Raw genomic sequence first — 21,592 nt, forward strand, 5'->3', positions numbered from 1 at the left:
AGAAACACTGACATCACTCATCAGCATAGGCTGCCGCAGGTTTTACTGCTTTTCCTCAGTGCTAACACATGTGCAACAGTAAAGAAGGGCTGCCGAGAACTCAGCAGCTAAAGGCTTTTGCTGCCAAGGCTGACAACTTGAGTTCAATCCCTAGACTCCACAAAATGGATGCCCCCCAAACTGTCTTTTGTTTCCCACAAATTGTCCTCTGACTTCCACACACAAGCTGCTATACATAACACACAGGTGCCCACACATGCACACACACCCATAAACAGTACATGCAATAGAGCCAAGTGAGAAAGGGTCCTTTTAGGGGGAATGGGAGGAAGAAGAGGGAAGGGGGTAGAATTGTTTCAAACAAAGTAAGAATTGTGAAAAAGCTTAGGGAAACTCAGTACTTTGTAAGATAATCTAAATTTTTTTAAGGAGTTTCAATGAAGGCACCCTGCATGGATAGACAAGGCTTCCCTGAGAAGACACCTAAACATGTGCACAGACACACACCAAATAAAAATACATTTTTTAAATATTTATTTTATTTATATGAGTACACTGTAGCTCTCTTCAGACACACCAGAAGAGGGCATCAGATCCCATTACAGATGGTCATGAGTCACCATGTGGGTGCTGGGAATTGAACTCAGGACCTCTGGAAGAGCAGTCAGTGCTCTTAACCGCTGAGCCATCTCACCAGCCCAAAATAAATTTTTTAAAAGACTAAATTAGGGGTTGGGGATTTAGCTCAGTGGTAGAGTGCTTGCCTAGCAAGTGCAAGGCCCTGGGTTCGGTCCCCAGCTCCGAAAAAAAGAAAAAAAAAGACTAAATTAGCAGGGCAGTGGTGGTGCCAGCCTTTAATCCCAGCACTAGGTAGGCAGAGGCAGGCAGATCTCTGAGTTTGAGGCCAGCCTGATCTACAGAGCTAATTCTAGAACAGCCAGGGCTATATAGAGAAACTGTTTCAAAGACAAAACACAAAACAACAATAAAAAGATCAACCATCAGTTATCATGCATTGATCCTGTATCTATTTTGATCTAAGTATATATTCCCAAACTTTTAAAGATCATTCCTGTCCTTTATTTTACCATTTAAGATATGTTTGCTGTTTGTATAGGAGACAGAGTTGTAGCATGTCATACAGGACAGCCTCAAACTTAATAAACTTTCTGCTTCACTTTCCAGGACTGGGATTACAGGTATGTGCCACTGTGCCTGGCAGCCCCTGCATCTTCATGTATAGACTCAAAGATATTTTACTTTTGATTCAATGATTAATAAATTTTACTTTTACCAGGTAGCAGTGGCACACACTTTAATGCCAGCCTTCAGGAGGCAGAGGCAGGTGGATCTCTGTGAGTTTAAAGCCAGCCTGGTTTACAGAATGCATTCCAAGACAGCCAGGGATAAGCAGAGAAATCCTGTCTCAAAAAAAATTTTTTTTTAACTTTTTGGTTAATTTTATTGAAAATCTAATTTTACAGAAGAGAAGAAACCATGAGAAAAAGACTTAAAACATGAGGCTGCAGTTAGGAAAATCAACCAAAATTACTAGGAACATGTTGTCCAAAAGCATTATACAGTAAGGAGTCCCCTTTTGCTCTGCTAGGCCTTCCTGATTAAGTGTTATGTAAATACAAACAACAAGATTTTATGTACCTAGGGGCTGGGAGACATCTGTCAGTAAAGCACGTGCCATGTAAGGAATGTGTTTGCCATGTAGCACAGAGACTAGCACTTGGTTAACGAACAAGACAAAGACCACTGAGGTCAAGCTCTCTGTAAACAAAAGTGTACTGTGCATTGTAAATCTATCTGGATGTACCATTCTAACTTAAGAGTTTGCTGTCAACAAAGTAAATATTAGCATAACAGTGTGTTGGGGTTGGTGCTGCTATGTTTTCAAATGGCCCCCAAGATCTGGTGCCCCAACAACAACAACAACAACGAGGAGATCCTCACATACACCAAATGATGCTATGTAACCTTGTTCCCGAAGTTAATTGGTCAATAAAAGCTAAGACCTGTGGATGGATAGTAGATAGAGGTATGCGGGTTTTTCAGTTACCTGGCTGGAAGTCACAGGTAGAAGGCATAGAGGAAGAAAGGAAAGGGAGAGAAGAGGAAGCAGCCATGAGAGGAGAGGAGATGAACCATGAGCACATGGCTAGGAGTAACTGCAAGTAGAAGAGTTCCAAAATCTGCCCAAGTAGGCTTACAAGCTCATAAATAAAACACCTGGATGGTGTGTCTGTTATAGTGGGTAGCTAGAATTTATAATTCTGTTTACATTAGTGGGCTGGGAAGATGGCTCAGTTGGTTAAAGTTCATATAATGCAAGCACCCATGTAAAACAACAGGAAAGGAATTTAAGTTGAATCCCCAATAAGTAAAAATGCCAGCACTTTGACACAGAAACAGAAGAATCCCTGAGACCTGCTGGATAGCCAGTCTATCTGAATTTGCAAGCTCTCAGTTCAGTGAGATAAGCCCTATATCATTAGTAAATAAATAAATAAAGTGGGATCTTGGTGAGTGAATTCTGCTGGATGGAGTATTAGGCTGCTCAGGGAGTTCTGCTAATTGGTGTCTGACACTCTGAATCAATCCTCTCTTCTGCCCTCTGTGTGCTAGGTTGGGGGTTGTCCCACACCTGAGGCAGAAAGCTGTTGGCCACAAAGAAGATGAAAAAGTCTCTGGAGTTGATCAACTCTAAGCTCCAGCTTGTTATGAAAAGTCAAAAGAACATGCTGGGGTACAGACAGACTCTGAAGATGATCAAACAAGGCAAAGAAAAATGGTTATCCTCACCAACAACTACCCAGCTTCGAGGGAATCTGAAATAGAATACTACACCATGTTGGCTAAAACTAGTGTCCATCACTACAGTGGCAATACTATTGAACTGGGCACAGTGTGCGGAAAATACTAGAGAATGCACACTGGCTGGGGTTGGGGATTTAGCTCAGTGGTAGAGCGCTTTCCTAGCAAGCGCAAGGCCCTGGGTTCGGTTCCCAGCTCCGAAAAAAAAAAAAAAAAAAAAAAAGAAAAGAAAAAAAAAAAAGAGAGAGAGAGAGAAAGCACACTGGCTAACATTGCCTCAGGTGATTCTGTTATCAGAAGCATGCCAAACAGACAGGTGAGAGGTAAAGGAGGAAAGTTTTCCTCAATAAAACTTTGCCAGAGCTCCTTTTGTAAACAAACAAGGTGGTAAATAAATACACAAACAAATAAACAAGGTGGATAGTGAATGAGGAAGATATTTAAGATCAACCCTGGCCTCTAAATGCACACACAGGAAAATTCTAGCGTCTCATTCCCTGCAGTCTCAGCTGGGTTTTTTTGTTTTTTGTTTTTTTTTTTTTTTTAAGATTTTATTTATCCCATGTATGTGGGTACACTGTCCTGTCTTCAGACACACCAGACGAGAGCATCAGATCCCATTACAGATGGTTGTGAGCCACCATGTGGTTGCTGGGATTTGAACTCAGGACCTCTGGAAGAGCAGTCAGTACTCTTAACCGCTGAGCCATCTCTCCAGCCCCCTGCAGTCTCAGCTGTTAAGCAGATGAGAATGTGCTGCTGGAAGTCCTGTTCAAGGGAAGACTCAGTGCCTTGCACCTGGCCTGGGCAGTGGCCCTGATTTTCTTGTGTGGGGCATACACTTTTTTTTTTTTTGTTCTTTTTTTTTCGGTGCTGGGGACCGAACCCAGGGCCTTGCACTTCCTAGGCAAGCGCTCTACCACTGAGCTAAATCCCCAACCCCCGCCCTGATTTTAAAGAACAGAAATGTGCGGGGTTGCCTTTTACCGCAGAAGGCATGATAACAGTTCATGGATTGCTAAAGAGTGGCTTACGTTGGACATTGGGTTTATTTATTTTACTTTATTATGTACACATGTGCATGTAGAGGCTAAAAGATACCAGGTGTTGTTCCTCAGGCACCTTTTCCCTTTATCATGTTATTACACAATATTTATCATCATTATCATTATTTGAGATAAGATCTCATCATGCATCCTTGGACTAGAACTATGTAAGCCAGACTGGCCTCAAACTCAAGATTCACCTGCCTCTGTCTTCTGAAGGCTGGGATTAAAAGTACGTGCTACCATGCTTTGCCTTCACTTTTTTTTTTCTTTGAGAGAGAGAGAGAGAGAGACAGAGAGACAGACAGACAGACAGACAGACAGACAGACAGACAGACAGACACTCTGAGACTGACTCTCACTTCTCACTGGCCTGGAGCTTGCTAAACAGAGTAGGCTGGCTGGCTGGCCAGTGAACCCCAGAAATCCACCTGTCTGTTTTCTCTAGCACTGAGATTTAACACATGCTGCCTTGCCCAGCTTTTTGTGTGAATGCTGGGAATGGAACTCAACTTCTCCCCAGCAAGTGGACATAAAAACTTAAAAATAATACAAAGTATCCACTAGATGGTCAGACTCTGACCTTCTAGTCTGAGGCTGGTATGAATTCAATTGCTTGATGAATCATATAAGCTTGTGTTCATACAAAAAATGTATGCCTGATTTCATCAACAGTTTGTTTGTTTGGTTTTTTTTTTTTTTTTTTTTTTTTTTTACTACTTGAGTCATTATATGGTTAAGTCTGCATTCTTTCATAGGATGCCTGAAAACTTATTCAGAGTCAGTCCTTCTACATCATTTTACAGTGTAGTTAAATCTTGTTTATTTTTTCCCGAGACCAAAGATACTAAAGACAGAATTCCATACTTTAAATTTTTCGTTTACTGTAAAGAGCATCATAAGGGTAGTTAGCAAAATTTTAATAATGTTGTAGACTAGATAGATAGTACTTGTATCAGTTCCCTCATTTGATACATGTAAGGAAGTATCCTTGTGTTTCTTTTAGTTTTAGAAGTATCTTGTAGGTTTTTTTGTTTGTTTGTTTGTTTGTTTGTTTGGTTGGTTGGTTGGTTGAGACAGGGTCTTTCTCTAAGTAGCTTTGGCTATCCTGGAACTTACTATGTAGGCCAGACTGGCCTTTGACTCAGAGATCTTACTACCTCTGCCCCCCCGCCCCAGATGCTGGGATGAAAGGTGTGTGTGTGTGTGTGCCACCACTGCCTGGTTCTAATATATTTCCTTCAACTTTAGCATATGATTCTAAACAGCTGAATTCCACAGGACTTGTGAAATACACAATAGCCCCCTTCTCTCTTCTGTCCCTCTTCTTTACCTTCAGAGATAGTGATTCTCTATTTTCTGTTTTAGCAGTCTCTTGGGCTTAGCTCTGTAGTTTTAATTCACTGCTTCTTGACCTTTCAGCAGTGGACATTACTTGAGGAAGAATTTCATTCTTAGAAGAAACTTACTTACTTTCTTTGTTTCTTTCTTTTTTTCTTTCTTTCTTTTGAAAGATGATGGAAAAAAGTTCACTGTGACTCAAACAAAGATCTCAGGAACTAAGAGGAAGAAATGTTGCCATACAACTATAGACAGTTGGATGCCATGATGGTGATTTGAGATTTTCCTTTTACAGACAGTGAAGCTCTTTAGAGCAAGGGAGTGTTGTTGACCATATTTATTTGCTTGGGCATGATTATTGGTCTGTGGGAAGAGCCCTTGTGATGTAGAGACCAGATGGCAAGAAAGATGTTGCAATATTCTTTGAGGGGGGAGGCTATAAGTTGTTGGTTTGTTTTTTAATAATTGATGAGAAGGATATGCTAGTCTTATGCCAGATAATTATGTAAAAAAAGCTAATTTATTGTCGATATGCATAGTAATGTGAATTTTAACATTTGTGTGTTTGCATCCTATACTTATTAAGATCTGCAATAGTTACACACACACACACACACACACACACACACACACACACACACACACACCCTACAATTACCAGATGCCAATTGGCTGTAGTGGCACAGGCCTGTAACCCTAGTTAGTACTTGGGATGTAGAGATAGAAGGAAGAGGAATTCTAGGTAATCCTTGGCTAAGTAGTGTGACTTCCAGACCTTCTTGGGTTGCAGGAGCCTGTCTCAAAATACAAAAACAAAACATACTTCCTGGTTACAAAGAAAACAGTATGGAACTAACTCTGGATAGAAGCCAGAAAAAAAGGTGGAGTTAAAAATGACTGAAAACTTGGGGGGCTGGGTGGATTAGATGGTGATACTAGTGACCAAAAGAGGTAATAACTAATACACAGACGAAGATTGCCTAGAGGCTGTCGGACTCAGGTATGTTCAGCCTGTGTCCCAGGATAGCTAAATAGCTATGAATGGGGCCAACACACACACACACACACACACACACACACACACACACACACACACACACAAATTTGCTTAAAATATTGGTTTATTTTTTGCTGCAAGGTGTGTTTGTGAGACAGGATATCACTATATGGCCCTGGCTGGTCTGGAACTCACAGAGATCTGCTTGCCTTTCAATGTGCATCACATTATCTAAGGGCCATGTTCTTTGGTTTTTAAATGTAACATTTGTAGATAACAGTGTTATGTTGCAGTTTCAAAAGGTTGGAGATCTTGGAGGTTAGTCAGGTAGTCTGAGCTATGGTAGACATAGGCAGCTTTTAGTTGTTTTCATCTCAATAGAGAATAGAGTCCGTGGTAAAATTTAAGTGAAGTCAATAATGTGTATTGACTAGAAAAAAGAGACAAAGGCTGGAGAGATGGCTCAGCAGTTAAGAGCACTGACTGCTCTTCCAGAGGTCCTGAGTTCAATTCCCAGCAACCACATGGTGGTTCACAACCATCTGTAAAGGTATGTTTGAAGACAGCTACAGTGTACTCAAATAAATAAAAATTAATTAAAAAAAATGAGAAAAAATCAGACTGGCTAAATGAGGTGGTACACACCTGTATCTCATAGTTTAAAAGAGGGAAGCAGGATGGTTAGAGATTTCAAAGCCTTTTTAAGTACATAGTGAGTGTGAGTCTAGCCTGGGCTAGTAAAGCTCTGTACAAACAATAACAACAAAAACCTAACCAAACAAGAATCAAAATGGTTTAGAAGATGCTATAGAATTGTCTATTCTCTTTTGCTACCTCCTCTTTCTCTCTTTAAAATTTTATTCAGTGTATGAGTGTTTTGACCGAATATATATCTTCATATCATCTGTGTGCCTAGTGCTCTCAGAGGTCAGAAGAGGACGTCAGCTTCCCTGGGACTGGACTTTCATGAACTGTGAAATTTAATAAACTCAGGTCCTTTGGAGCAGCCAGTATGCTTAACCACTGAATTAACTATCTTACCAGCCTCATTATCCTGATTTCTTATGTCTCTTTCTAGGCAGTTTTACATACATACATATGTATACACATACATGTGTGCATGCAAACACACATATATGTGTATGTATACATATATGTATGGTATATACATATATTTGCATACACACATGACATATATGTATGTGTATATACATATGTGTGCATGGTTTATCTTTTGTTTGTTTCATTATTGCTTTGGTTAAGGGTACCTTTTCTTTTTCTTATGTCTTTAAATTTTACGGGTGTGAGTGTTTTGCCTGCATGAGTATCTGTGCACCACTTGCTTGTCTGTTGCCTGTAGAGGCAAGAACAGGGCATTGGATCCCTTGGAACTGGAGTCATAGACAACTGTAACCTGCCTTGTGGGTGCTGAGCATCAAACCCAGGTCCTCTGGAAGAAAAGCTAGTGCTCTGAACCACTGAGCCATCTCTCCAGGCCCTAAGATTGCCTTTTCAGTTACTTCACGGGAATAGTTGATAGCAAGAAGGCTATGGACAAAGTAGCTTGTTTCTTTGTTTTCTCTTTTCCTTTGTCTTGTACTGTGTTTTATGTTGGTGTTATAGTTATAGTATTAACTGGGGGCATAGGAGAATTTTCCCTTTTGTTTCCTTTTGTATTTCCTTAACAACAATATTCCTGTTGAAGCAAGTGTACCTTGGTGTTCGTTAAAATTATTCTAATGATCATAGATACAAACAAACCAAACAAACACACATTCTCTCTCTCTCTCTCTCTCTCTCTCTCTCTCTCTCTCTCTTTCTCTCTCTCTCTCTACCTCCCTTCCTCCCTCCCTCCCTCCCTCCCTCTCATAACAAAATAAATAAACCTAATGTCCAATACATGCACCCATTACTCTTCAGCAATCCACAAAGTGTTGAACTGTAATCATGCCTTCTGCAGTAAGGAAACCCCACACATTTCTGTTCTTTAAAATCAGGACTGCCACCAAGGCCAGATGCAAGGTCCCAGTGCTGCAGCTGGTGAAGGGAAAGACCAGCTTACCCCGCCCCCCCACCTCAACCCTCACCCCAGGCATGAGAGCCAAGAGAGCTAGTCTTGTCCCTTCAACTGGGGATAGTACTCCCTGTACCTCACCTGGGCAACACAGTGGAGCTGGCCCTGGGACAAAGAGACAGACTCTAAGGGTGTGAGAGTGGGAAAGCTGGCCCAGCCCCTTACTGGCTGCAGTACTTGGGAGAGTGGGCCCCATGCCTTGACTGGGCAGTACAGTGAGGCCCAGTTTTCTTAATTGTGGTGTCTTTTTTACAACAATAGAGCAGTAACTAATTACTAAACAGTGTGTCTCATGTGTGACAGACTGAAAAGTGCTCCCAAACTAGTTGTCAAACGCATACTTCTTGACATGAATATTCTACTGAAAACCTTAATTTTTCTCAACAAGTTGATCTTATAACCTATGTAGGAAAACAAGAACAAAGGTGATCTTGAAGATAAAGGAATAGAAGGAATCATATCAAATAAGAGCAACTAAAGATTTATAGTAATATGGGCATAGGGTTAATGGGGAAATAGAACAGAAAACCTAGTAAAAAAGAATACAGAATTGGATCAATAATAGCAGTGGCATTTCAAACTACTGGAGAATGAATTGCTTTTTTATAAATTAAAATGGTTTGGTATGCAAACGAATAAAATAGGTCCCTGATGGAGAAGTGATTGCCCACACCTTTCATCCTAGCACTCAGGAGGTAGAGGCAGGATCTCTGTGAGTCCAGCCTAGTCTACATGGTAGTTCCAGGACAGCCAGGACTACATAGACAGATCATGTCTCAAAAATATTAATTATATTAAAAATAGATTTCCTACCTGACAACATACTATAAAAACAATCCTTCATTATTAAATATATCTAACTGCAAATCAAAAAAATGTTTTAATTTGTAGCATGTTAAAAAATTAATCTTTATAATCTTGAACTATACTATATAGTGGTGGTCTTCCTCTAAAACCACCAATGCACAAGCTACAAAGTAAGGGTTAAAATTCTTCTCTGCACATACATGTATAAGTGTGTGTGTGTGTGTGTGTGTGTGTGTGTGTGTGTGTGTGTGTGTGTCTGTGACTGTGACTAGTGCATATGCACGTATGTGGATACAGAGGCCAGAGCTTGATGTCATATGTCTTCCTAATTGTTCTATACCTAACTTTTTGAGACAGGGTCTCTCACTAAACCTGGGGTTTACCAATTCAGCTAACCTAGACCAGCAAGCCCCAGGATCCTCCTGTCTCTGCTTCCCCAGAATTTCCCCCATGTTGGGATTACAAACTCAGGCGTTAAGTCCAGCTTTTATGTAGTCTTGGCATCCAAACTCAGGTCCTCATGCCTACATAGCAAGCACTTTCCCCACTGAGTCATTTTCCCAAACCTGATTAAATTCGATTGTGTGAAATTTCTATACCAGGGCCGGAGAGAGTTCAGTAACTAAGAGTGCTTACTGCTCTTGCAGAGGATTCAAGTTCAATTCTCAGCACCCTCACTCAGGTGGCTCATACCTACCTCTAACTCTAGCTTCAGGGAACCCAATACCCTCTTCTGGTTCACACAGACACGAGCATATAAGTAGCTGATTCACACAGATACAAACACATGTACATAAATAAAAGTTAAAACAGCAGCTGAAGCCAATTGTGATGGCAGTGCACATTTTTAATCCCAGAACTCAGAAGACAGAGAGGCAGGTGGATCTCTGCCAGTTCAAGGCCAGCTTAGTCTATAGGACAGCCAGGGATACACAGAGAATCCCTGTCTCATATATACATAAAATAAATCTTTAAAAAAAATTCGCTCTGTAGCCAAGTATGACTTCAACTTTTAATCCTCTTGACTCTATCTCCTGAGCACTGAGAATCTAAGCTCGTTACACTATACTACTTTTTATAGAATGCCGGGGATCAAAGCCAGGGATTGGTGCACACCAGACAAGAACTATATCCCTAGATCCACCCTGTAAAATTCTTAAAACAAGACTAACTCTTATTTCTACCACCAACTACAAAGTACAGTATTTGAAATATAGGTTAGAAGCTATAGTTAGTTCAGTCTCAAGTTTCTAGGAGAAGCTTTGACATACAAAAACATTTGCAGTTTTGAAAACACTAAAAAAAAGTTAAATGTATCTGTTATTGAAATGTTTGCTTTGCACTATAAATGTCTAATTCTGATCTCCAGCACCCGTAAAGCTCTCTTCTTGCTTTCTTTTAGCAGGCTGACCTCAGCTGCAGGACAGTCCACACAGGCAGAGAGAACCAGGACAGCAGAGAATGCACACCTCACTTCTCACAGGCCTGAAGTCAGCACATCTGAGACCTCTACTACAAGAGAAACTTGCGAATTCAGACTACTTGTGTTGTCAGGTGACACTGAGAACCTGAGACTGACTGCTAATAGGGAGACTCCATCTTGCAGAGCAGTTAGTTGTGTCTGCCACAGCGTGGCATAAAGAAAAGCCCTAGCTAGATCTCCTTTTCCTTAAATAGTCAATTTCCCCAAAAGCATGTATTAAATAATCTATTGATATTTCTTTGTTTTATGAAATTTTTCTTGTCATAGAAGAGTTAATCTTGTTTAGGGTGGTTTTGAATTTGTTCCCCATAATTTGAAGTCAGGGAAGAAACCCAAACTCTACTCCTGCTTGAATCAGCTACCCCCCCCAATAATTTATTTATTTATTTTTCAATAAATTATTTCTTTTCTTATTCATATTACATCCCAGTCACAGGCCTCCTTCCCTCTCAGCTACCTTCCTTATACCTCTCAGGACCACCTGCCCAGTGGTGACATCACCCACTGTGAACAGGGTTCCCCCACATTCATCAACAATAAAGAAAATGGGGGTTGGGGATTTAGCTCAGTGGTAGAGCACTTGCCTAGCAAGCGCAAGGCCCTGGGTTCGGTCCCCAGCTCCAAAAAAAAGAAAAAAAAAAAAAAAACAAAAACAAAAAAACAACAAAAAAAAAAAAAAAAAAAAAAAAGAAAATGCACACTGACAAGCTTGCAGGCCAATCTGAGGTGTTTTCTCAATTTAGGCTCCCTTCTCCCAGGTGACTCTAGTTTGGGTGAAGTTGGTTGAAGTGACAAACACATGTACACGCACACTCTTGAAGCCCTAAAGAGTTCACAGGGTATACCAATGCAACAGTACAGAAATGTACAGAATGTACATTGCAACAGTACAATGCAATGTACAGAAAAGTGTAAGAGCTTTTAATAGAGAAACTGTGTGTAACACTTCAGTTGAGAGTAATGAAGAGGGCTCTAGCTAAACTAAACGAAAAGGTGACTGAAAGGATGGTGGTATGTACTGATGAGGACAATTGACTTTGAAAGGCATAAGGCAGCAAGGTCCCAGGCCTCAGCAGCAGAGTTTTCCAACCCTTTCTCTGGGCAGTTTGCTACCTTTCAGGCCCTCTCATCAGAAACTCCAATCTCTGCCAAGTGGTGATGGCTCACTCCTTTGATCCCAGCACTTGAAGAACAGATAGGAGGATCTCTGTAAGTTCAGAGCCAGCCTCCTCTACAAAGCTAGTTCTAGGATAGCCAAAGCTACACAAAGAAACTCCAATCTCTTTGAAAAGGGTTGTTGGGCTCCTTTTGGTAACATTATGCTAACATTATGACCAAGGAAATAAGCTCAAATCACAGATGTGGCCATAGGAGTCCACCCCACACATCAAAAAGTGTTCTCAGTAAAGAAAAATGGACACAGGCTGCCACACTTAACTAGCTAAGCAAAGAGGTTGATGTGACAAGATTGGCACATGGAGATGTGTGGGAGCTGAGATAAAGAACAGGATATGTGGCAGAGATGCATTTGCTTGGCCTCCAGAGCCTGTCTGTGACACTAATGCTTGACTCAGACAGAAACTGCTACAGCATGGGTAGCAAGCTAGGGAAATATAAGATTCAAATATCCTCACAAGATCATACTGTTGAACACTTGGTCCCAAGCTGGCGGTGCTGTGGTGGAACCTTTGGGACCAGAACCCCAGCTGGTAGCAATCAGTCACTGGGAGTAGGCCTTGAAGGTTACTACTGAGCCTGACCCTAATCTAGAGTTCTGTGCTTCCCTGTCCGAAGCCACAAGGTCAGCATGTTCCTGCCACACACTTCTGACTGCATGGAACTGTTCCATGACGCTTTCACCACCATGATGGACTGCACCCCTGAAGCTGCTTCTGTCTGGTATTCTGTCCCAGCTGTGAGAGAAGTAACTAACACAGTGTGCCTCTCAATGGACACCTTTCAGTCCATATAAAGCTGAAGGCCTCTGTCATGGGTTTATGGTAGGATAATAAAAATCATGTCAAATGGTGTTTTGTTTTTTTTTTATTATTAACTTGAGTATTTCTTATATACATTTCGAGTGTTATTCCCTTTCCCAGTTTCCGGGCAAACATCCCCCTCCCCCCTCCCCTTTCTTATCGGTGTCCCCCTCCCACCAGTCTAGTTCACTGGGGGTTCAGTCTTAGCAGGACCCAGGGCTTCCCCTTCCACTGGTGCTCTTACTAGGATATTCATTGCTACCTATGAGGTCAGAGTCCAGGGTCAGTCCATGTATAGTCTTTAGTTAGTGGCTTAGTCCCTGGAAGCTCTGGTTGCTTGGCATTGTTGTACATATGGGGTCTCGACCCCTTCAAGCTCTTCCAGTTCTTTCTCTGATTCCTTCAACGGGGGTCCTATTCTCAGTTCAGTGGTTTGCTGCTGGTATTCGCCTCTGTATTTGCTGTATTCTGGCTGTGTCTCTCAGGAGCGATCTACATCCGGCTCCTGTCAGTCTGCACTTCTTTGCTTCATCCATCTTGTCTAATTGGATGGCTGTATATGTATGGGCCACATGTGGGGCAGACTCTGAATGGGTGTTCCTTCAGTCTCTGTTTTAATCTTTGCCTCTCTCTTCCCTGCCAAGGGTATTCTTGTTCCCCTTTTAAAGAAGGAGTGAACCATTCACATTTTGATCATCTGTCTTGAGTTTCATTTGTTCTAGGCATTTAGGGTAATTCAAGCATTTGGGCTAATAGCCACTTATCAGTGAGTGCATACCATGTATGTCTTTCTGTGTTTGGGTTAGCTCACTCAGGATGATATTTTCCAGTTCCAGCCATTTGCCTACGAATTTCATAAAGTCGTTGTTTTTGATAGCTGAGTAATATTCCATTGTGTAGATGTACCACATTTTCTGTATCCATTCCTCTGTTGAAGGGCATCTGGGTTCTTTCCAGCTTCTGGCTATTATAAATAAGGCTGCGATGAACATAGTGGAGCACGTGTCTTTTTTATATGTTGGGGCATCTTTTGGGTATATGCCCAAGAGAGGTATAGCTGGATCCTCAGGCAGTTCAATGTCCAATTTTCTGAGGATCCTCCAGACTGATTTCCAGAATGGTTGTACCAGTTTGCAATCCCACCAACAATGGAGGAGTGTTCCTCTTTCTCCACATCCTCGCCAGCATCTGTTGTCCCCTGAGTTTTTGATCTTAGCCATTCTCACTGGTGTGAGGTCAAATGGTGTTTTCCAGTAAGTCCTGGAAGCTACTCTCAGTCCATTTCACATGGGATAGATACTGCCAAATATTAGATAGTTTATCTGATAAAAGGAGATATGATCAGAACTTTGCAAGTGTTTCCTGCTGATAAAACCATGACCAGCTTTGGCATAGCTTGTGTGATTTACACAAAGGCTCACACTATTCTCTCTAGTATGTGTGGTATGCTGTAGGAAAGGCTTGTGCACTTCAGTAAAATTCCAAGAAAAGGCCAGCCTCCGTTTTCATGGACTTTTCTCTTCCCAATTGTGTTCTTGTACATTCAAAGCTCTGTCTGTGTTGCATGTGTGTTATCTGAGAAGCATTTTGGCTATCTAGTATTCTATCTTTGGTGCCTTGTCTTCTAGCTTAATTATTCCCTCTTCTACATACTTTACCAACGCCATTGCTTCAACTACCACTCATCCCTCTTTAACCAATTCTCAATATCTAATTTAATGTTCCAAAAACTTCTAATGAGTACTGAATTATCATGTGGGTGCTGGGAATTGAACCCAAGGCTCTCTGGAAGGGTATCCAGTACTCTTAATAGCTGAGCCATCTCTCCGGCTCCTCCTAATGAATTCTGAATTCAATGTTCTGATAGAGTCAGACAAATTAAATACCACCAAGACTCTCCCAACTCAGTAACTTAAAGGTATGGACTTTAGTATTCTTTCCAATTTTAGTATATGTGCTGCCGAAGTGAACACTGGACTTTAGTATTCTTATTTGCAAAATGAGGGCACTATTTACCTAGAAAGGTTCTTCTCTCATTTTTTTAAACCTTTTAATCAACTAAGTTTATTTGACAAGTTTATACATGTATACAGTGATTCATTTTATTTCCTCTTGTCTTCCACCTTCTCTTACTTTCCTCACATTTAAGTCTTTTGTTAATGCTCTGATTTTAACCAGGATAGCCTGTGTGGTCACAGGTTTAGCCTCTGCATTTTATACACAATTGAAGGCAACTACAGCCCCTTCCCCAGAATCCATCAATAGCCAATAGTTCAGTAGGGAGATATAAACCCCCTGAACTCCTCCCTATCCACCCAAACCTGGCCTGTATAGGCCCAATGAAGGCAGTTGCAGCTGCTATAAGATCATCTTTGCAATGGCTGTGTTGTACCCTGAAGACAGCATTTCACATTTCTCCTCCCAATCCTCCAGCATACAGTAGGTGCTTTGTAAAAGATGTCTTTTTTTAAGGATGGGGTCTTATGAAGTCCAGGCTCAAACTGACTATGAAACTCAAGCTTCTCTGTCCTCTTGTTCCCATTCCTGTGCTGTACCACACATACTCAGGCTCTACGCAGTTCTAGTGAATAGAACCCTAAGCTTTGGGTGTGCTAGGCAAGCACTCTACCACTAAGCCACACCCCCAGTCCTCTCTATTACTATTATTATTCATACTTTCTCACGGCCTGAAAGCATCGCTTACCCTCCTTTAATGAAACTGTCACCATTTACCTAGAGTTTTCTTCTTCTTCTTGTTCCAAACCATCTCTTCTCAATTGTGCTTTGCACGCCTGGTCTGCAACTCTGTGTATATCTTTTCCAAGGAGCACTATGATTCTTAATTTTTATGACCTTAGTGTCTCCTCTTCTAGCTTAAGGACATCTTCTATATACTTTACCAGTGCCATAATTTCAAAGACTACTCCACCATCCCTTTAAATAACATCTCCTGAATCCCTCTTATGTGTATAATAAAAACAGTAAAATCCGAAATGTTTGGTTTAGGGTTTCCAAACTAGGAAACAAAAGTCTTATTTAAACTGACTCAAGATCATCACATTTGGGCTAGGGACATGGCTCATTTGCTAGAGTGCTTGTTTAAAATTCGTAAAGCCTTGGGTTAGATTCCCAACGTCATGGCACTACACACTGGTGATTCCAGCATTTGGGAGGTAAGAAACAGGAAGAGCAGAAGTTTAAGGTCATTCTTGACTATATAGGAACGTTGAGCCTGTTTGAAATACCATAAAGAAATGATAAGGGCTGGAGAGATGGCTCAGTGGCTAAGAGCACTGATTGCTCTTCCAGAGGTCCTGAGTTCAAATCCCAGCAACCACATGGAGGTTCACAACCATCTGTAATGAGAGCTGATGCCCTCTTCTGGTGTGTCTGAAGACAGCTACAGTTTACTTATATATAATAAATAAAAAAAAGATATTTAAAAAAGAAATGATAAAAGATCCAAGAGATAGGCATGTTTAACATGATTTAAAAATTATACAACATATATGTGTACACATTCATCAAAATATTACAGATACAATGTTAATGTTTTTCTACTAACTGACTTTTCAAAACCTGAACACAAAACAATTGTTCCAATGCTTCAAGATCTTTCAGCAAATATCCACTAAGAGCAACAATTTTTTTAAAAAAAGGAAAATTACCTTAACTTCATTAAAGGTCTTGAGAATACAGAACATAAAATAAGATGTCTGAGATTAAGTGGGTCAAGAGCAAAAGGCTTTAATATTCACAAATCACAAATTGTATTATAGAAGCTCCTTAGAAACTACCCAGAAGGGTAGTGACTTGTGGCCACAAACCATTTAATCAAGTAAGGCACACCCACTCTGTATGCAAACACTATCAATTGCCCATTCTACCAATAAACACTGCTTCTTTCTTTCAATAACTGAATCAAACAACAGGCTCTCTTGCTTAGCAGGACAAACTTCTAGTGTACCTGAGTCCACCTAAAAAAATGACAAGTCCCTGAACACCCATTTTAAATACTACCTTAGGGAGCAAATGGTTTAAAATTTCCTAAGAATTTGTATTAAAGAGACTTCTTGAGTCCCACAAATGACTGGAATCTCTCAGACTCGGCTAGTAAAAACCAAATGTTCTTCCCCTTGGAACATTTGAAACAAACAAACAAACAAACAAACAAACAAACAAAATCACACAAGTTATCAGAAGTTACATTCTTTTTTCTGCAAGACCTGAAACCTAAGTTGTCTTACCCTGCCAAACCCAATATACAAAACGGCTATTATGACTACTATTCCAATTCTTTCAGTTTCTCTTCAGTGGAAACAAAGCTAGACGTAAGCCACCCTTCCTTGTTATTTGGCCTCTTTCTGACATTACATTTGTTTCTGCCATGCTTGACTTCTATTTAACGTATATTGCTTAGTGCCTCCTTGTAATTGAATTCTACTGATTGTGGAAAATAGAAGCCTTTTATACCTCTAAATTTCTCATCAAAACTACTCCCAAACAGGTGGTGGTGGCATGTGCCTTTAATCCCAGCACCTGGGAAGTAGAGACGAGAATCTGAGCTCGAGACCAGCCTGGTCTACAGAGTTCAGGATAGTCAAGGCTTCACAGAAAAACTCGAAAAGTAACAAAACAAACAAAACCAAACAACAAGAAATTACCCTCAGATGGAATTAAGTCATGTTCCAAACTTTTTTTTTTTCCGGAGCTGAAGACAGAACCCAGGGCCTTGCGCTTACTAGGCAAGCGCTCTACCACTGAGCTAAATCCCCAACCCCAAGAAAAGGTCTTTTTAAAAGTGCTAATTACACACACAACCAAGTATGTCATATGCTTATTAGTCAACTGTTAAATCCACAAAAACTAACTCCTGGTGACTAAGATGACTCCACAGCCATCTTGTGAAAATGTGACGCAAACCCTCTGGAAGTCTTTTTTAGAAAGGAATCCTGTCAGTTGATAGGAATTCCCAGCACCTGGAGATGAAAACAGCAAGATAAAAGTTCAAGGCCAGACTGAACTAAAGGAGACCCAGAAGCAATCAATCCATCCATTCCTCCATCCATGCATCCCATAAACAGGAACAGAAAGAAACTTTAAGAAAGTCTTGCAAAGAGTTTAAAGGACTGACTGATTTACAAAGACATCTTGAAGGTTCTTTCCAATTCTAATGTGGCCAAATGTTCTTCAGGCTACAAGATACCCTTTACCTTCAAAATAAAGGCTGACTCCTTTCCTGGCAGAGGGAAATTCACAGCCTTATTATTCAGCTGCTCCTCTAGTGGAAACTCTGGCTACCTTTCATCACTGAACAGCAGTAACCTCTGTTTTGTAATACCTCCTTACCACATTATCTACTCATCGAACAGCCCCATCCAGGAGCTGCTTTTAACACAGGCATTAATCTCTTCAAATATACCCTGGTGAGTGTGTACAGGTATCAGAAGTAGCTGATTCCTCTTAGAGAAGAAAGCCTACACATTATAATTTCTTTCCTGTGCATTAAAAAGCAATGTTAAGACATGATGTGAGGAAGCAATTTTACATTTCATCCACATAATAGTTATTACTTTAGTGAAAGCATGACCCTTGTATACCTGATTTGTATCTTACTGTGTTATTTTCAGAAAAAAAAATTGACTTAATCCCCCTTTAGGATGCAAGGAAAGACAGGCAGGAGTTGGAGCACATACATTTAACACAACCAACCTCGGGAACTATTTTAAGATATTCTCTTTTTCTCATAAACATAAGAGATTTTATTCCTCATAAATGTAGTACCTGCTTTAAAATAATTTGTAAAAATAGTTTTCTTGAAAAGATATTGCAGCCCTTAAAGCACTCCATTAGAACATTCTTTCAAATGCCATTGTGCCTTGAGTGCAAATGTTCAACAAAATTGATTAACAGAGCCGGTGGATGTAAGCAGCACAGGTGAGGGCTCACCTATACAGCTCAGACTGGCTTTGAACTCTCCTCCAGCCTCAACTTTCTAAGTGCTAGGATTACAGGTGTTTGCCACCACACCCAGCTACAGTCACAGCTTTTTGTATATTTTAATAACTTGGTATTTCATTTTAATAGTTGGCAACCTCTGAAGAAATACCATGCCTACAAATGATAAATTGTTGGGATTCCAGGAGGTCAGAACTTGACTTACTATTTATTTAGTCCGAACGTAACCCCTAGTGGGTTGTTAGAAAGCACCTCTAATACGTGACCAGCTTTGTCTGGACTTCCTTTTTCCTCATAAAGGTCCTGCTCACCCATTCGCCCGTTCTCTTCTAGCTCCAGTTATTCAACCTCTCCGATACATTCTATACCTCTACAGTGTTGTCTCATTAGCCATGGTACACCACTTGGGAAAACGGTATTCTTCCACAGCTCCTGACCAACTGACCCTCCCCACATCCCCTTTTTTGGAGGCAGGGTCCCTCTTCATCGTCCTGGCTGTCCGAGAACCCACTATGCAGGCCAGGCCAGCCTGAGCTCAGAGATGCACATCTGCCTGAGGGCTGGGATTATAAACTAGTGACATCAAGCCCAGACTGCCAACTGACTTTTATTGTAGCTTCTCTCTCACAATTCCTTTTCGAAAGCAACCTTTTGACTTGTCAACACCTTACACATTCAAGGGAGGCCAAATCTTTTCTATGCACTCCTATCCTAACCTTCAACTCTCCCCCAGCGTCTTAACTCAACCTGACTTGAAGATAACACTTTCATACCACAGGATTCACAGGTCTGTCAGAGCTACTGATGCAGGGGACAGGTTGCTATCGCTTAGTATCATCTATGTTGAAGCCAAAGTGGGGTCACTGTCCTATCAAAACTACAACACACTCCTGGTAAAGGGATCAAGCAACTTTTAAAACTATTCTTCCCAATATCTACACAGTACTTTTAAGTGTTAAACTCAAAGTTATCACAGTACTACCTTCTAGCAACACAAATCTTGCACCTTTTTAAGAAGCCTGTCTTTAAAAACACATTTCAGTATAAGAGTCAGTAGAAATAATAGAAAGGCTGGTTTACAAAGTACTGCCAGGAGCCAGGAGGGAGCCGTGCCTTGAATCCTAGCACTTGGGAGGCAGAGACAAGTCTGCGAGTTTGAGGCCAGCCTGGTCTACAGAGTGAGTTCCAGGACAGCCAGGGTTATAAAGAGAAACCCTGTCTGAGAAAAATCAATCAATAAAAATACTGTCAGGAAAACCAGGTGTGGGGGTCTTAGTCGCACTTGGGGAGGCAGAGGTAGGAGGATCTCTAAGTTGGAAGTCAGCCTGGTCTACAGAGGAGAACAGCCGGGGCTGTTACTCAAAGAAATCATGTCTTGAAACAAACAAATAAAATATTGTCAGGAATTCAGAATTCTGTAAGGTAGTTTAGAAGTTCATGGATATGATGATTCAACATCAGATAATTAATATAACTTGACAACTTACCACTGGATTAAGCAATGCCCTCCATGATAGCTCTATTGCTTGGTGAAGGGGCCACCTACCTAATCCAAGACAACCGAGGAAGTTCCCTGTCAAGGTTTTCCTCATAAAGGAAGTCCAGACTGTGATAGGAAGAAGCTGTCTGGCTGTACTTCCACAACTGCACTGCCTAACTTTCTCGGAACGTCATCTTCCTTTTCGGGGCTGCAAGACTCTACAGGAAGCATGTGCTTGAGGGGACGCGAGCAGGGACAGAGAAGGTACCGCCGGACTCCGAGGAGGGAAAGATTTCCTCCGCTTCCCACTGGGAGCGGCCTGCATTTTTTGCGGGATCCACACGAGAAAGAACCAGGGACAGGAAAGGAAGCCCAGCCTCCAGGGCCCTTCAGAACAGCAAATGCTGGGAAGCTCCTCAGAGCTAAGGAGCTGGGCAGACTTAAGGAGTCCCATGTTGCTGAGGAGCCCGTGGAGACTGGAGAGCCGGGCAGAGCTAGCGAACACCGCACACCTAAGAAGCCAGGTAAACCTGAGGAGTCCCACACGGCAGGGAGCCCCTCATCGCTGTGGAGCCGAGTAGTACTGGGAAGGCTCGAATAGCTGGAGAAGCGGACAGAACTGGGGAGCCCCTCATGGTGAGGAAGCCCCACACAGTTGTTGAGTCCCGCGCTGCCCTTGAGTCTTCCTCCCGCACAGGGGGAGGCCCAGTCAGTGCCGGGACCCAGTCAGTGCCGGGTCCCGGTCGCTCAGCACACCTGAGCCGCGCCCAGCCGCCAACCAGCCGCTGACCGGTCCGCGCGGCTGCGCGTCCTCCCCCGCCCGGCCCGGGCATCGGCTCGCGGGGTCCCGGCCCACCGCCCGGACCCCGCCCGGCCTCTCGGTCCCATCGTACCTGGCCCGCAGCCGCGATGGTGGCGGTGCTGCTCCTCAAGTACCCGTTCCTCACTTCCCCGTTTTTCACGCAGCCGTTCGCCCGCATCGGGCGGCGGCAGCAGCAGCCTCCTGGCTCCGGCCGCATCCTCCCGGCAGCACCCGGCAGCAAGACAGGCTCTGGAGGCGGCGGCGGCGCCAACTCCCGCTCCGCACCGCACCCACCTCTCCGAAACCGGAAATGGCTGCAGCGCCGCTGCCAATTCCCGGTCCGGCCGTCACGCGAGGGCGGGACCACTCGGAAAGCCTGGGCTCGCCGAAGCCCGGCAGCGGGAGGGAACATGGGGCGGAGCCTATTGGCGATTGACCAATCCAAAGGCAAGAGAGGCGGATCTTATGATGCTTCTGGCCAATCAAGAGCGAGAGAAAAGCGGCTTGCAGGCATCAAGGGGACTTCTTCAGAGGAACTCGAGACCTGGGCATTTGATTGGAGCCCTAGCTAAATCGTAGTTGGAGCTTTGCTGCCTAATGGTCCGGATTGGAAAGGAGGCGGAGCCCGAAAAGAAGTAACCAATTAGCGTGTGGAGAAAGAAACAGGGGCGGAGCCCATCTCCAGAGCCGGTTCCTGGTTCTCCAGCACAGGTGGTGGTTGCCCTCTGTGCCCTTCCTCCCGAGAGGTTCTCGGATTGAATCCAAGCCCAAGACAGGCAGCTCCCTCATTTCATTAGCAAAT

At 42.4% G+C, this 21,592-nt stretch overlaps 1 protein-coding gene across 2 annotated transcripts in view; it reads right to left on the reverse strand.

The window, feature by feature from the left end:
* Window positions 1–21,107, reverse strand: part of Sptlc2 (serine palmitoyltransferase, long chain base subunit 2) — an 82,884-nt gene extending 61,777 nt beyond the window's left edge. The window contains exon 1 of one of the 2 annotated variants that reach the window (XM_087554122.1): window positions 20,882–21,096. In XM_087554122.1, the coding sequence (XP_087410248.1) occupies window positions 20,882–21,007 (126 nt within the window). In that variant the 5' untranslated portion in view covers window positions 21,008–21,096. 2 annotated transcript variants of the gene reach the window in all.
* Window positions 21,108–21,592: the final 485 nt, after the last annotated feature.

This window comes from Rattus norvegicus, chromosome 6 (genome assembly GCF_021556685.1).
Source record: "Rattus norvegicus strain SHRSP/BbbUtx chromosome 6, alternate assembly SHRSP_T2T, whole genome shotgun sequence".
Taxonomy (NCBI): domain Eukaryota; kingdom Metazoa; phylum Chordata; class Mammalia; order Rodentia; family Muridae; genus Rattus; species Rattus norvegicus.